At 35.4% G+C, this 17,181-nt stretch overlaps 1 protein-coding gene and 1 long non-coding RNA gene across 6 annotated transcripts in view; one reads left to right on the top strand and one right to left on the bottom strand.

Moving 5' to 3' along the window:
• Positions 1 to 17,181, bottom strand: part of LOC137495558 (uncharacterized) — a 386,993-nt gene that overhangs the window by 190,265 nt on the left and 179,547 nt on the right. The window lies entirely within an intron of this gene.
• The window catches only part of rtn4r (reticulon 4 receptor), a 175,770-nt gene continuing 174,445 nt past the window's right edge, over positions 15,857 to 17,181 (top strand). The window contains 1 exon segment of the mRNA NM_203478.2: positions 15,857 to 16,336. Within this exon segment, the coding sequence (NP_982345.1) occupies positions 16,315 to 16,336 (22 nt within the window). The 5' untranslated portion in view covers positions 15,857 to 16,314.

Below are 17,181 nucleotides of genomic sequence, written 5' to 3'. Positions count from 1 at the left end.
ATACAGAGTCCGATACTTAGTTCATTATAAAAAAGAACTTTTTAAAGCATGCAGTGGACAAAGTCAGGCCATTTTTCTGAGGGTAAGCTAATTTATACAGCAGCAATTGAAAATCTAATTAAAAAGACAAAATTAAACGGAGAGAAAGGGAGAGAGTGGAAGACAGGGGCGGTGCAATTTCAACTTAATGTGAACAAGTCTGCATTGTCTTTATTCCGATGTGTTAATGAGTTTTGGACAGCGGCACGGGGCAGTTCCATCATGGATATTGTCTTTCTAGGCCGCTGAGGAGAATGAGCTGTCACAGGCTTTTAACGGTAACACTGTCACCGTGCAGCACAGGATGTATATCTGGCCATGGATTTAGTGCAGAGGTCACAGCGCACAGTAAGCAGTGACAGTGGCAGATCTGTGACATGCAGACAAATGATGGGGGATGGGATGCATTCGTCTGATTGTGTTTAAATGCTAGCTAAATGAATGGTATTGCAATAGAGGAAGAGAAACGAGAGATGAGCGTTGAGCGTTTCTATTTCTCCACATTAATTTAACAAGCATTTACTCACAATCTGTCTGTCGCATAAGTTTGTGGTTGCATCCGAAATTGCTTTCTACTCAAGTAGGTGCCACACTTGAATTTAAAATTTCTACACAACCGTTTACTAAACAAATAGTATGTACTATATTCATACTATATATATGAATGGAAGTTGTATAAATAAAATTTGTCATTATCACGTAACCTACCAGCATCAGTGGCATCGATTCACTACTATTCGTGAATTATCTTGCATGGCATTATAAGATGGCAAAGTGTTCATCAAATTTGCACTTAGTATAAATAGTAGTAGTAATCCGGGTATTCCTCGCATACTGTTTTTCAAACGCTATGAATTTGGACAAACTACTTGGCTAGCACACTGTTTTTAGCATACTATATAGTTTGTACAGTAAATATGAGATTTTGTACTCTATAGTAAAGAAGTGTGTAATTCTGTATTCTATAGTATGGAAGTATGCGATTTTGTATGCAATTTCGTACTCTATGATATAAAAGTATGCAATTTTTAACTCTTTGGTATGAAGGTATGCAATTCTGTATTCTATAGTATAAAACTATGTGATTTCTGACTATAGTATAGCAGTATGCGATTTCGTACTCTATAGTATGGACGTATGTGATTTCATATTCTACAGTACGAAGGTATGAGATTTTGAATGCAATTTCTGACTCTATCGTATGGACATATGCGAATTCATACTCTATAGTATAGACATATGTGATTTCTGACTCTATAGAAGTCTGCAATTTCTGACTCAATAGTGTGGAAGTATGGGATTTCTGTCTCCATGGAAGTGTGCAATTTCTGACTCCATAGTATAGAAGTATACGATTTTGAATGCAATTTCTGACTCTATAGTATGGACATATGCGATTTCGTACTCTGTAGTATGGACATTTGCGATTTCGTACTCTGTAGTATGGACATATGCGATTTCGAACTCTAAAGTTTGGAAATACGGGATTTCGTACTCTATAGTATGGAAGTATGCAATTTAGTGCTCTATAGTATGGACGTATGCAATTTCTGACTCCATAGTATAGAAGTATATGATTTTGAATGCAAATTCTGACTCTATAGTATGAAAGTATGCTAGTTTGCATGCAATGCCGCACTGTATAGTATGGAAGTATGTGATTTTGTACTCTATAATATGAAAGTGTGCGATTTTTTATGCTATAGTATGGACATATGTGATTTCGAACTCTAAAGTTTGGAAATATGGGATTTCGTACTCTATAGTATGGAAGTATGCGATTTAGTGCTTTATAGTATGGAAGTATGCGGTTTAGTATGGAAGTACAGAATATGATTTCATACTCTATAGTTTGGACATTTGATTTTGTACTCTATAGTATGGAAGTATGTGATTTGTGCTCTTTAGTATGGAAGTATGCAATTTCGTATGCAATTTCATACTTTGTAGTACGGAAGTATGCAATTTATGGAAGTATGCAATCTCGTTCTCTTGTATGAAAGTATGCAATTTTGTATGCGATTTCGCACTCTATAGTATGGAAGTATGTGATTTTGTACTGTATTGACCTTATTGTAAAATGCGGAAGTGCGCCTGTTTTCACGATTGTTTTTGAACTTCCGATTCAGTCGCCCATGGGAGAAATGACTAGGAATAATAAATGTCAGAAAATCTATCCATCCATCCATCCATCCATCCATCCATCCATCCATCCATCCATCCATCCATCCATCCATCCATCCATCTATCTATCTATCTATCTATCTATCTATCTATCTATCTATCTATCTATCTATCTATCTATCTATCTATCTATCTATCTATCTATCTATCTATCTATCTATCTATCTATCTATCTATCTATCCATCTATCCATCCATCTATCTATCTATCTATCTATCTATCTATCTATCTATCTATCTATCTATCTATCTATCTATCTATCTATCTATCTATCTATCTATCCATCTATATATCATAGCCTACAAATCAGTCTCTCTATATATCATTCTCTCTATTCATCTGTGCTTCCATTCCCCCATTACTCCCTATACTGTATGTTAGACTTGCATAACTTGCTACATATTATATCATAGCATGAATCATGTGTCATGTAATATGATAAAAATAATAATAATAACAGAGCACAATTGAGGAATTTGTAGTTGTAGGATATAAACGTATGATTCATAGAGCACATGCAGACCAACCCTGATTCTTTCAGACATCAGCACATGAGCAAATCTCTAACTAATACAATTTGATTGGTGATTTGACATATAACTAACAGTCTACAGGAAGCTCTAGGTGATGGGAATGGTTAAAAACAGGGTCTCAGCGTGAAAAGCAATCTCACTGTCCTCTTAAAACTGCCTCAACTCCTCAAGCCTCGAGAAGGGATTAGTTGGAAATTATGGCCATCGTAAATAATTCATGTTTGCATTTGAAACAATCCTTACAAAGTCATTTAGCATGCTGTGAGATTTTTATACTTTTTTATTAATGCTTTCTGTGTTACGAGAGCTAAATTGTTCTCTCAAGAGGAGACATGGGCTGTTGTCACAACAGGAAGTTGTGACGAGAGTTAAAATCACTTTGACTAATTAAAACAGTGAGCTCAATGCTGCGAATTAAACTTTCAATACCATTGCAATTGTAGTGACTAAATAAATGAACATAACATAACCACCATAACATACATTCAAAGAAGAGTCTAATAAATAATGAAAATAGACCGTGGCAGAGTTTGAACTTTGTTTCTTGTTCTCAGGACAAGGTATATAAATATTTAAATATGATTCATAAATATTCAATTGTGCTATAAATGTTGCAGTTTTATATGATTCATTAAAGTGGGCCTTTTAAAGGTTTATAATTTTGGCTTTGGAGGTCTCTTGCAATAGGATTACTTTCGTCCAAGGTCAAAAAACATATTACTTTCTTTTCCTGATTATAGTTTTTCTCACAGTGTCTGAAACCGTTGGTTCAAAGATCTGGTCACTCTAAACTCCACCTCTCAAAGAACTTGCTCTGATCTGATTGGTCAGATAACTCTGCTCTGATTGGTCGCCTTTAGGCAGGGCCAGTCGGAATCTGTGGACGTTTTTTGCTATTTCTGCGGAGAATTTTGGTAAAAATCTGTGAATTTCTGCGGAATTATTTTGGGAGTATCCAGCGGAGTATCATAACTAAAATCTTAATATATTAAATAAAAAGTAATAATTTACTGAATAAAAACTGAATAAATTTAGATTTACACATTTACTCAAGCAAATAAACAGAATTAATAATGGGCTAAAAATCTGCAGAAATCTGCGGAATTCTGCGAAAAATCTGCGGAATTCTGCGTGCGCAGATTCCATGTGGGCCTACCTATAGGTAACTCTTAAAAGAACAGCTGAGTTCAAATCAATAGCCCCTTTCACACAGTGATATTGGTAAATGACCGGAACAATTCAGACAGACTTTACTGTTAAATAAAAAAGCTGACATTTTTCAGAAAAAGACTATTCACACATCCATTCCTAAATACTGGTAAATTGTGACATTATTAACCAGAAATGGCCTCTAAACAGCTGCGCTTGTATTTGTAAACAAAATAGGGCTTTTGTTGATGGTTTCACTTTTATTTAAATTACACATTTGACTACCTTACTAATAGAGTGGAGGAACTGTGACGTCACTTTGTAGGCTAATCGGCTGCTAGCATAAAACTGGTTCCCTCGTGAAAATCCCTATAGGATTTTCCCATAGGCTTTTCGAAGATTGCAAATAATAAGCCCTGTGTTCAAACACAGTTCATTACACTTACCATCCGGATAATCCTCACACGAAAATACAACTTGGAGCACTTTTGGATCTTAAATGCAAACGCAAGAGTTAAAAAGCTAACATTAGGCTATAAACGGACTACAGCGCCCTCGGGGCGCTCGTCTGTGACGTCAGCCCCATCCTGCTACAGACAACTTCTCAAGCTTATTTTTAGAAATAATGTCCATGACAAAGAGTTAGTCTCTCTGTATATTATATTATAATCCATGCTATGTATTATAAACAAATAAATACGCAAAAATACATAGACCTATGTGCCTTTTGGATAGTTTTTACGTGGGAAATACATCTGTTTCGCTTTGCGGTTGTTCTAAAAGTTTTAAAACTGCGTGTATAAATCTGCCTATATAGTATTTTCATCAGACATATTTAAATAAGTGTATCGCTCGCGCACACAGCCCGCTTACCTTAACAGATGACAGAAATGAGGCTTGAGGAGGAACAAGTCTATCAAATGGCTGCAAGTTCCATCATGATGGACACAGAGCAACATTCAATATTCCTTTTATGTCACGACGTACAGTGAAAAGCAGCCCATACAGTCACATCTGCTATACGTTTTATGGAGGAGTGTAAATATTGCAGTTATGACTGAGTAAAATGAGTTCAGATGAATAAAAAAAGACGAAAAATCACTTGATCACATTAAAATGACAGTGAATATGTCTGTATTTTTACACAATTATTCACATGTTTGCATTACTGAGGGCAGGAGAGAGACAAGCTGCACTGGTAAGCAGTATCTTCATAATATAGTTTAATTAAAATAAATGATCAACAAATGAATCTGTCTCGACAGCCTTTACATGTGAAACATGTGAAGGAATTATCTACACACAATCTGAATTCTTAATTAGAAAAACACAAAAAACTATAAAATGCTATTCATGAAAATACCTAATTCACAGACAAATCCAAATGCCCAACACAAGCGAGCTGCGCTCCAGACCAGATCAGCTCGATGACGTATAATGTCTCCGACACCGCCTGTAGTCCCATTTAGCAACTTGATAGCAACCGTCTTTTTAAAGAAGAATGGCCGAATTAAAAATTCAAAAGTGTGCTGTAACTGATGTGTTTTATGTCGTAGAACAAAACGTGAAAATATCTTGAATTTGTGTTAGCCACGGACCTTATTTAAGCGATTTTACTGAAACCCCATTCAAAAAACCCATTGACTTTGGGACGAGGGAACCGGAAGTGCTAAAATGCTAACTCGCTTCCGGGTTTTTGCATACAAATTGACGTCATAGTTCCTCCACTCTATTCTGTGGATGGATGAGTATTGTGAACACTTTGATGTAAACATATGGAGGAACACTTGTGCATGTTGAGATGTACTCATTGAAGAACTCCTAACATGCACAAGCACCACGCAGCTGAACGCAGAGCTTGAGACTCACATCAGTTCATCATAAGCATTTTATCGATCATTTTTTCCACAGTTGGCATTGAAACGTTATCTGACTAACCACTAGCAGCTAAATGTGTCTGGAAAAATATCCAAAGGATTTATTTTTATAAACAGTGCGGATGGGAATGAGTTTTAATTTTTCCGGTTGGTCGGAGTAGACGTCCTCCATCAGCGCATTCTAAACGTGAACACGCTCTTCTGACAATTTTCCTTCTGCGTTCACAGAGCAGCATTTTCGCAAATAACCAGCAAGGTTACAACTTCTCTTTCCAGAAAACGAAAGTTTCTTCATTTTGCCGGAACAACTTTGCTTGTATTTTTAAAAAGGGCCTGTTCACACATGATCCCTTTCCGGATCTTTTTCGGAAAAGTCTTTATGTGAGAAAGGGGCTTAAATTAAATAAAAAACTTTTCTTTTTAGTGCTTGTAAAATGTAATTAGTGTGTTGCTTTGTATTTTTTTTTATTATATCATTTTTATTTTTGCACACACTGTAAAATATATCTTATTTTCGAGTTTCTGTATTTTGTGACACAAGTGTATAGATGGAAATGACAGGAAAAAGTACTGGCAGTTTATTACCGTGATGTTACTGTGATTTACAACAACATCCTAAATAATATAGCACTTCAAACTGTAAATATGTCAATCAAAAACATGATTTTTCAAACCTTACCTAAAAATTGTACGAAAAGATAAAATGAAAAAAGAGAAAGATCAAGGTCCAATAATACTTTGTAAAAGCCTAAATAAATGAGGGGAAATTAATCACAAAATAGGGAAAACTGTTCACTTTTATAACAGTTCAGCACTTTAACCAACCAAGGTTAAAATTACATCTAATCTGAAAATAAAATAAAAGGATATTAAATTTAATTAAATTTAAAATAAACAAATGATTAATAATATAATAAAAAATACAGTTAAATTAAATTAAATAAAAATAAATTAACAAATTATGTGAAATAATAAATTATATAAAAAAATATTAAATGAAAAAAATTAAATAAGTAATAAATTAATCTAATTAAAAGTAAATAAAAAATTAAATAAACTTTTTAAATTAAATAAATAATGAATAAAAATAAAATAATAAATTAAATGAAAATAAAATAAAACAATTAAATTAAAAATAATAAATTAAATAAAAAGTACATTAAATAAATAATAAATTATATTAATTACATTAAATTAAAAGTAAAAATAAATATCAAATTAATAAAAATATTAAAAAAATTATAAATTAAAACAAAATAATAAGTTCAATTAAAAGTAAAAACAATAAAAATTAACATAACATTTTATAAAGAAAGAAAGAAAGAAAGAAAGAAAGAAAGAAAGAAAGAAAGAAAGAAAGAAAGAGAATGAAAAAGAATGAAAGAATCTTAAAACCAATGTAAAAAAAACAAATATTTATTACTGCATCTAAACTTCAGCTTTTTGTAAAAAGAAGCAACAGCGTTGAGTATTCATTTTTCACCCTTTGGATGTTCGCATAATGTGAATTCATTTTCACTTCACTTTAATTTTTCTCAACATGTCAAAAACACAAATTAAACTCTTCCAGGCCTCAGATTCAAAATCAGTGTTTGAGGGTCAAAGTAGACAATTATATGTGGGCTGCCAGTGCAGATTATAGACATGAATCACCCATCAATTTAAACATATAAATGCTGAAAATGTCATTTCAAAATGTAAATTAAAAGTAAATTACAGTGTGACATCATACCACCATGGCATATTTTGCTACAAACAATGAGTGAAACTGAATCTGCCTTTTAAACTTCTTAATTTTTCACAAATTAACATGTTAATTGCATCCACTATTGAAGTTTACATTAGTTCATTGCATCCACGATCCTGTGCAGCACAATACACCCCAGCATTAATTTGTTAGCGCATAATGTGGTGTGGTTGCCGCAGGCTCAATTAATGCTCAGTATTAAAGTAGGCTATCTCATGCAGCACAAACAACACCTTGGGAGAATCCTCAAGGTAATGCGCATAAACAAAAATGAGTTGGATACTGCGCTATTGGTGGGGGAGACGCATTTAAATGAATGCATGCAAATGATAAACAGCTGGCAATTGATCGCAACTGTTTGTGCGCAATTAAAGGAAGATTTATGGGAAATATCTCTGGAGTTTAGGTACTTATACTTTTTCTCATGCCACACCTATACATTCTGGTGGTTGAACACAAAGTGAAGCGCTTTGCAGAATGTTCAGGCTCTTTTATTGAAGGTTTCAGTCTGGTTGATTAATTAAAGGGCACATGTGGTGAAAAATCTACTTTTTAAACTGTTTGGGTATTGGGGTGAAATAAACACACCCAGTCCTTTTTGTTCAAATTTAAAAACATAAAAACGGTGGACCAATTGGAGCGGTTTTCAGATCGACCGCAACTTTACGATCAAGAGTGAGTTTTACAAGTTTAACATGTTTTAAAACGTGTGCACTTGTGTAATGAAGTACAGCGGTTCACTTCAGATTCACTTCATCAGCACAGCCTCGTGTCTCTCTCACTGTCTCTCTCTGTGTGTGTGTTTGCGCTATGTGTGTGTGTGTGTGTCTGCGCTACTTGTCTGTGCTATGTGCACTCAAAAAAAAAAAAAATTGTTGAATAAACATTATTTAATTGTGGCACCCTTTATGCATCTAATCCAATCAAGTAAACCTGAACTGCTTTGAACATGTTGTATGAACACAAAGCACATTTGTAGATAAAACATGGTTTCAAAATGTCAGTCTAACTTCTTTGCAACTAATTGACTCAAAATGTTTGTATTGTGTTATTCTAATTAAAATGATTCTAATTTACTCAATGTAACACTAAAGCTTTACTTTAACAAAATTATGTCTTGTTAAATCAGCTAGTAAATTTCTTGTTCAATATTGTTTTTTAAATTCATTCATTTTCTTGTCGGCTTAGTCCCTTTATTAATCCAGGGTCAACACAGCGGAATGAACCACAAACTTATCCAGCAAGTTTTTTTACGCAGCGGATGCCCTTCCAGCCACAACCCATCTGGGAAACATTCACACACACACTCATACACTACGGACAATTTAGCGTACCCAATTCACCTGTACCACATGTCTTTGGGGGAACCGGAGCACGCGGAGGAAACCCACGCAAAGGCATGGAAAACATACAAACTCCACACAGAAACGCCAACTGAGCCGAGGTTCGAACCAGCGACCCAGCGACCTTCTTGCTGTGAGGCGAACAAGCTACCCACTGCGCCACTGCTTCACCCAGTTGTTTAAATTACATTTTTTAAATTACAATACTATGAAGGAAGATTTAAAATTTTGTAATTCAACACAAAAAGGACAGAAAACATGTTATATATATATATATATATATATATATTTCTTTTATTATAGCCTTTAGCAGGCACCTATCATATTTAAACAAATATTCTTTAATATTCTGATAAAAATTGTTATATAATATCCAAAATTGTAATATGTAATATAAAATGTATAAGAAACATATAGCCAACAACATAACATGCATAACATTTAAGCTCTTGGGAAAACCAATTCCCAAACTGTGCCGAAAACACGCGGTGATTCTTCTTCTTGTTGTTTTCGTATGGTGACATCCAAACGCACTACCACCACCTACTGATATGCGTTAAGTGACTCTCCAGAGTGAGAGTTGTCGATTTGAAGCGTCTCAGTCTCATTGAATCAACATGTTCTGATCAAATTCATTTGATTATTTCTTGATTCAGTTTCAAAGAACATGAATTAATCATTTAACATACGTAAACTTGATTTGTTCTTTTCAATCTGACAAATTTTTATTTTGTAAATCCAATACATGCCTAGTTGATTTTTTTGAGTGTATGTGTGTGTGTGTGTGTGTCTGCCTGCGTGTCTACGCTATGTATGTGTGTGTGTCTGCGTGTCTGCGCTGTGTGTGCGTGACTCTGTGTTGTTGTTGCAACTCCACAAAAACTGCATCAAATACTAATTGGTAAACTTCTTACTGTAGTATTTCTCACAAATGTTATGTGAGATCTGCTTCCTGAGGCAGCCGAGGGCGGCGATTGAGGCATGTTGCTGACAGGCACGTGGGAATGGTGGGCGGGGATGACTCGTCTTAAAGGCCCAGTGCAAAAAAAACAGCAACAACCTTTTCCCAGCTATAATACAGACACTTCAAACAGCTATAATAAATACTCTGATGGGTGTCTTGAGCTGAAACTTTACAGACACATTCTGGGGACTCAAAAGACTTAAAATAAATATGAAAAAAGGGGTAACCTATGTGCCCTTTAATGCCTAATCAAACACTGATGAAACTAATCAAGGTGTTCGAGACTCTTTTGAACAACTTGATTATTTGGATCAGCTGTGTTTGATTAGGGATGGAGCAAAACTGCAGCTGCGGCCCTCCGGGAATTCAGTTTGAAACCCATGACTTAAACTGCCGTCACACTAAAATTTAAGCTTGTGAAATTCTGTGGTACAACGCTGCGAAAAGGGTCGGGATTAAACAAGATTATTAGACATTTAACAAAACGAGCGATTGGTCCATGTTTAAATTTTTGTCCAAAGAGGTCATTTTTTGATGCTTAATTGGTCTCACGCAGTCAAGTGATGCAATTTCGCAGGTCAGAGTTCACCAAGTTTGAACATTCCAACGCAGCAATCTGCGAAATTCGATGCACAACCTTGCGTTTCCGGTCTGACGTCTTCGCGTCCGTATGAATGGAAGTCTATGGGGAGAAAAGTACTGTGTGACTGCAGCTTAAATGTAATGTTTTCATTGGCTGCAGCCGGTGATCAACCAGAGTAGCCGAGCGCAGGCGAGGGCGGAGTTGAAAATGGAGCCGTCAAGCCGGACACTTCGGGGCTCAAAGTTGCGGCAGTCATGACCGTTCACATGGCGTCCTCATTCATTCATTCATTCATTCATTCATTCATTCATTCATTCATTCATTCATTCATTCATTCATTCTTTCATTCTTTTATTCATTTATTCATTCATTTATTTATATAAGTATTTATTTATTTATATCAACAGAAGATTTACAGTACAAGTAAAACAGAATACAGTTTCTACAAACTATTGTTCAATTTTAAACAATAAGGGAATTATGAATTAAATATAAAACAAACACATGAAAGAAATAAGAGGAAACGAGAGGGTAATAGAAAAATGTATAGGCATATTAAATACAATAAATAAGCACAAATTCCAGGAGTTTAAACATCACTCTTTAGGCTAATACTTCTTGTTTGAATATGCTAAAAATGGGTTTACATGTTTAGATATAAAACTTTCCAATATATATTCATGTAAAACCCAAAACAAGGTGTTTGGATTAAGTTCTAAACAATAATTAAAATTATTTTGGATAATGAAAGCATTTTCAAAAAAGCACTTAAATCCAAAAAGATTGAACAAAAGCTACAGTTTAAGTGGAAAGAGCAAGGTATATGCTACATCAATGTGACTTTTGTTTATTTATTTCTTTTTCACTTTATTTATAGAAGTTTTTGTAAAAAGATAACACCAAATAGTGTACATCATGTATATATGTTAATAAACTTATCTCTGTGTTATTACCTTATACTAACTAGAACATATGCGTCAAAACACTAGAAAACAATACAGCAATACACAGCACCATCAAAAAAACAATAAAGAAATCTCAGCCAGACTGATGGAATAAGAAACAAAATAGAATGACATGTAAAAAGGAAGTGGAGAGAAGAAAAAGAAAATTTTACCAGAAAAAAATTATTACAGAAACATTATTAACCTATACATCTAAGGAAGGGGTCCCATATTTTGTCATACAACTTCTGTTTGCCAAATCTAGAGAAACGTAAGCTTTACAACTTGAGGGCAGAAACCATTTCAGCTAACCATTAAAAAAAAAAAAAAAAAAAAAAACTAGAGGTGTCGTGGATTTCCACTCCATCAGAATCACTCTTGGCCAGCACCATGCCAAACATAAGGAAGAGCTGTTGATGTTAGGCTGAGTTAGAGCCTGGTCTGACCATCCAACCAATGCTATTTCCACATCAGTTTTAATGTCCATTTCAAACACCTGGGAGTAAAGTCCCAAGATAATTTTCCAAAATTCAGATACTTCTGGAAAGGTCCAGAATATATGACCATAGGTCCTGACTGTGCCTTTGCATTTATCACACAGAGGAGAGATAGAAGGATACAGCTTATTAAGTGTGGCTTTAGTATAAGGCAATCTATGCATCACTTTGAATTGTATGAGCTGTAGTCTTACATTTATAGAACAAGAATGAATAAGACTCAGTCCCTCCTCCCAAATAGAGGATGAAATGTAAATTCCTAATTCCCTCTCCCAAGAATCTTTAAGGTGTGCAGTAGGGACCGAAACGTGAGAAGCAAACAGATCTATAAATTTGGTCATCAACGTCAATTTAAAAAATTGTGCATAGACAGGGATATATATATATATATATATATATATATATATATATATATATATATATATATATATATATATATATATATATATATATATATATATATATAGATGAGCAATATCAAACGAGTAGCAGTGCGATATGGCTGTATATCGGCACTGGTGGGAGGCGTGCGTTGGCCTTAGTGCCCCCACCAGTGCCAATATACAGCCATATCGCACTGCTACTCGTGTGATATTGCGTTTATACAACAGTTTGACGGCATAATTGTGTATATAAAAACAAAATCAAACATGAAGAGTCTCACAAACCCTTTTGTATGAGGAACTATTTTCTTCTGGATTCAAATCATAAGCTGACAGTTAAACAGTTGAGTGTGCATCTTTTAAACTTTAGATCTGTAGTGTCTGCTTTTTGCTGCCTGTATGTGGGCGGAGTAATACACAAAGGGTAAAGAGGCTGTAGGAGTTCTGATATTGCAGAATATTGCACGGCTATCAGCCAATCAGATTTGAGAACCAGACAGAACTGTTGTATATATATATATATATATATATATATATATATATATATATATATATATATATATATATATATATATATATATATACACACATTGTTGTAAAACTGTCCTACAGTAAAATACAGTTCATATTACAGTAAACACTCTGTAGTTTACAAAAATCGTTAACATTGCATAGATAATTGACATCATTATTTGAGGTGAGAACACTGATATATTGATAGCCAGAAATCATTTTGATGGTAACTTGAGAGCTGTTCAAAGTCATCAAACTGGATTGTCATCTTTCTGGTTTGAAACGTCTCGCATTTCACTGAATAATTATCCTCACTGTAACACTTTCCCAACAGAGACGCTTGATTTATAGAGCGATATGTTAAATGAAGCTCAGGGATTTTGTTGGTATTTGTTTTATTGGATTTTTTTCAGCTGTTATTATGGCTTTGGTCAAAGATGCGAAGGTCAAATAAATTCAGGGGGGCAATTTCTGAAAGTGTACATGTCCTCAGGCCGCTGTGTTTATAATTCTGTGTGTATATATGTGCAGAAATGCCTCGGTTTTTATACAAATGGATTCTCTGCACGTCAAAGCGTCTGAAATCTATAAAAGATTCATTAGTGCTCTATTCCTGCTCCTGTGCTATAAAACATTCATCCCTCCCTCTCTCTCTCTCTGTGTGTGTCTCTTTCACTATAAGCAAACCCACAATACTTGGGTTTACTTAAGTATACACTTTTTTTTCTTTCTTTAATTTATCAGGCTTTGGTTGAATAAATATTGGGGCACAACAGCGCAATCTCATTATTTTGTGTACGTTTAAACAAGTGAATAATTCACACAAACTCATGATTTCATTTGTAAAGGATTTTTTTTAAAAGGAGGCATGCCCTCAAACCCCAGACCTAACTCTTATTGGTTTATGAGCAAATCATAGTAAGTGAAGTTTATTTATAAAGTAATTTCGAGAGGATCACGTGCTTATGATTGCTAGCGGCTGGATCCGCATTATCCATTACTCAGTGAACCAATCAGACGACTCCTAAGCTACTACAAATACCCATACCACCGCTATCTTCGTTTTGAAGAATCCCTCCATCCACCCCTACTTCTCTTTCTTCCTAGATGTGTGACACCGTGCCCCAGTGCTTAGCACTGTTGACTCACAGCAAGAATGTCTCTGATTCCAGGCTTTAACAAACCAGTACTTGTTTCTGTGTGGAGTTTGCACTTTCTCCCTGTGCTCACGTGGGTTTAAACCGGGTTTCCCGGAGCTTCCACCATCCAAAAACATGCAACTTAAGTTAATTGACTAATCCAAATCGGCACTATAGACATGCTCCTATTGAGTAGTTATCTCTTAAGAGCAATCACTATTAAATAATATTTGACTAGATATTTTTCAAGACACTTCTATACAGCTTAAAGTGACATTTAAAGGCTTAACTAGGTTAATAAGGTTAACTAGGCAGGTTAGGGTAATTAGGCAAGTTATTTAGCCCCTTTCACACAGTGATACCGGTAAATATCTGGAAATTTTCTGGAACGACTTTACCGGTATATTCAAAAAAGCGCTGTTCACACAGGCGAGGACGTTACGGAAATTTTCCGGAAAAGAGCGTTCACACATCCATTCCAAAATACCGGTAAATTCTGACATCATTCACCACAAATGAGCTTTAAACGGCTGCGCTTGTATTTGTAAACATTTGACTACATTACAACCTCTGTGGATGATCAATATTGTGAACAACTTTCGCAGGATCACTTTCGCATGTCGAGATGTTCATAATATGTGCGTGTGCAGGCGCTCACAGGCTGTTTCACAGGCACACGCAAAGCTTGAAGGTAAACAAACAACGGCTTATCATAAGCATCTCATCGATGATTATTTACACAGTTGGCATTAAGAAGAACATATAAACGTGATCTGACTAACTTCTAGCAGCTAAATGTGTCTGGAAAAATATTCAAAGGCTGTTATTCTCACAAACCGCGCGGACGTAAATGCGTCTGACTGTTGTGATTAGCTAAAGCAGACGTCTCACGTCAGCACGTTCTAGACGTGCACGCGCTTATTACGGCAATCTTCCTTCTGCATTCACACAGCGCAGCATTCCGGCAAATTGCCAGTAATGTTACAACTTCTCTTTCCGGAAAATAGCCAGAACGAATTTACCGGTATTTTCAAAAAGGACCTGTTCACACATACAACCTTTCCGGAAAATTGCCGGCAATTTTCCGGAAAGGTCTGTATGTGTGAAAGGGGCTATTGTATAACGATGGTTTGTTCTGTAGACTATTTAAAAATAAATAAATAATTTTAAGGGGCTAATAATTTTGACCTTAAAATGTTTTTTTTTTTTAATTAAACACTGCTTGTATTCTATTGTCGAATTAAAGATAATAAGACTTTCTTCGGAGGATAAAATATTATCAGACATACTGTGAAAATTTCCTTGCTCTATCAGGCATCCTGTGTGAAATATTTAAAAAAGAAAAGAAAAAAATCAAGGGAGGGCTAATAATGCTGACTTCAACTGTGTATTTTTTTTTCTGTTTTCTTTTTATTGTGAATGTTCCAGTTATTTTATTGTGTTTTGCAATTTGTAAAATATACTTATTATCTATTTATGTGTTTGTTTGTTTGCTATTTTTAGTTAATCATAGATTCATTCATAGTAGTATATTGTTTTGACACTTTTCCATATTTATATTTTCGTTTAGGTTTAAGAATAACCACATACCTAAATGTTTCAAATGTACGTAAATGTTGTATTAATTACAATTGTTAATTAAATACTGTCAAAAATAGTGAATTATTATATAAAAAGAAAGCTTGACAAATGAGGGGAGTTATTTAGATCCTATTTATTCATCCAGTTTCTTGTTTTTTCTCTCAAAAAATTAAAGTATTTGTGATGTTTTTATGCTAATAGTACAAATTAGCATAAAATAATTGTTGATTATTAAAATATTTTTTTTTTTAAAAAGCCCCTCTCTCTCTCTAAACACACACATATACACCCCCTCTCTCTCTCTCTCTCTCTCTCTCTCTCTCTCTTTCTCTCTTTCTCTCTCTCTCACACACACACACACACACACACGAGCACGGCGCCACAGCCTCTTTCCGTTCCTCCCGCGCGGCTGCACGGACACTCGTACCGTTGGAATACTTTCTGCGTTCACCGGAAATGTGGCGTACAGCCGATTTGGATTCACCCCGACTGTAGTTCATCCCCGCTCCCAGTGTGACTTTCGCCAGATCTCGTCAATCCTCCGGGCTGCTCCGTTCGCGTCGGCAGCGAGACGTAGATCTCTTGAGTTTGGATGTTACTGTGATTGTGTCTCTGCCCAAATGACTGAGAGAGGAACCACCGGGAGACGCTGCTCTCCGTCCCGCGCCCGCACGGCCACCGTCGGGTAAAGTTTGACCGGCAGGGATGACGGTGGTTCATCTTCCGTGAGATTTGCAAATTAATTTAAATTTACAACAGTGAGGAAAAACACCGTGTTCTCCAGTTCAACGGGGACCTCTTTCTGGGATTTACTTATTTACTGGATTTATTAATAAACATGAAGACCTTAATCGTGGAGGGTAAGTGATATAGATTATTTTTGAGTAAAAAAAAAAAGTTATATCTGTCAAATTCGCCATTGTTTGTTTTATATAGTTTAACTGCCGCATCCATACGCCGCGCGCATCCCCAAATGTCTGTCACGGAAAACAAGGGTGTTATTTGCAGGAGTGAATGCGTATTTAGCAAACATTCAATAGGTTTGGTCATAAATTCAGAACTCTTTGTTGAAATATATATATATATATATATATATATATATATATATATATATATATATATATATATATATATATATTTGTACTGCCATGCACTCAGAGAAACATGACGCGCCGCAGACGCCACATCGCGAGCGCGACGCAGTGTTTTGTTTAAAGCGCGTACCAGTTTGTCCCACTCTGTGGGAAAGAAACAGTTTGCTTTGGTTAGGCACGAGTTGTTGAATCTCGTCCAGTCATGCATGTTTCTCAACTTAACATTGCTCTCGGGCGTCCGGACTCATCGGTTTGTGCAGGGTAGCCTATTTGGTTGCGCATGGTTAAGGTTGGTTAGTAGTTTCCATCAGGAGGCGAGACTATTCTTGCCATCGATGCAGTAAGAAAACTGAAGTTTAATTGTTGTTTATTGATATTAATCACGCCTTTTTGATTCAGGCTGTACTAATATAAGGCGTTTATAACGCACAGTCTGAACTGTTTCACCTGCGTTCCAGTCTGCGTATTTGCATATGGCGTTTGGGGGAGTGGTCATTTGCTTTTACACCTGAATATTTAATTACGTAGGCTTGGACAATGAATGAATGAACGAGCGCATAACGATTTCAAGTAGTTGTTGGTAACTGATAGCTGCGTACTTCTGTTTATTC

The sequence above is a fragment of the Danio rerio genome, chromosome 5, assembly GCF_052040795.2.
Source record: "Danio rerio strain M-AB ecotype USA chromosome 5, GRCz13ab, whole genome shotgun sequence".
Classification (NCBI taxonomy): Eukaryota; Metazoa; Chordata; class Actinopteri; order Cypriniformes; family Danionidae; genus Danio; species Danio rerio.
The sequence above is the reverse complement of the archived record's forward strand: the minus strand, read 5'-3'. Positions and strand labels throughout refer to the sequence as shown.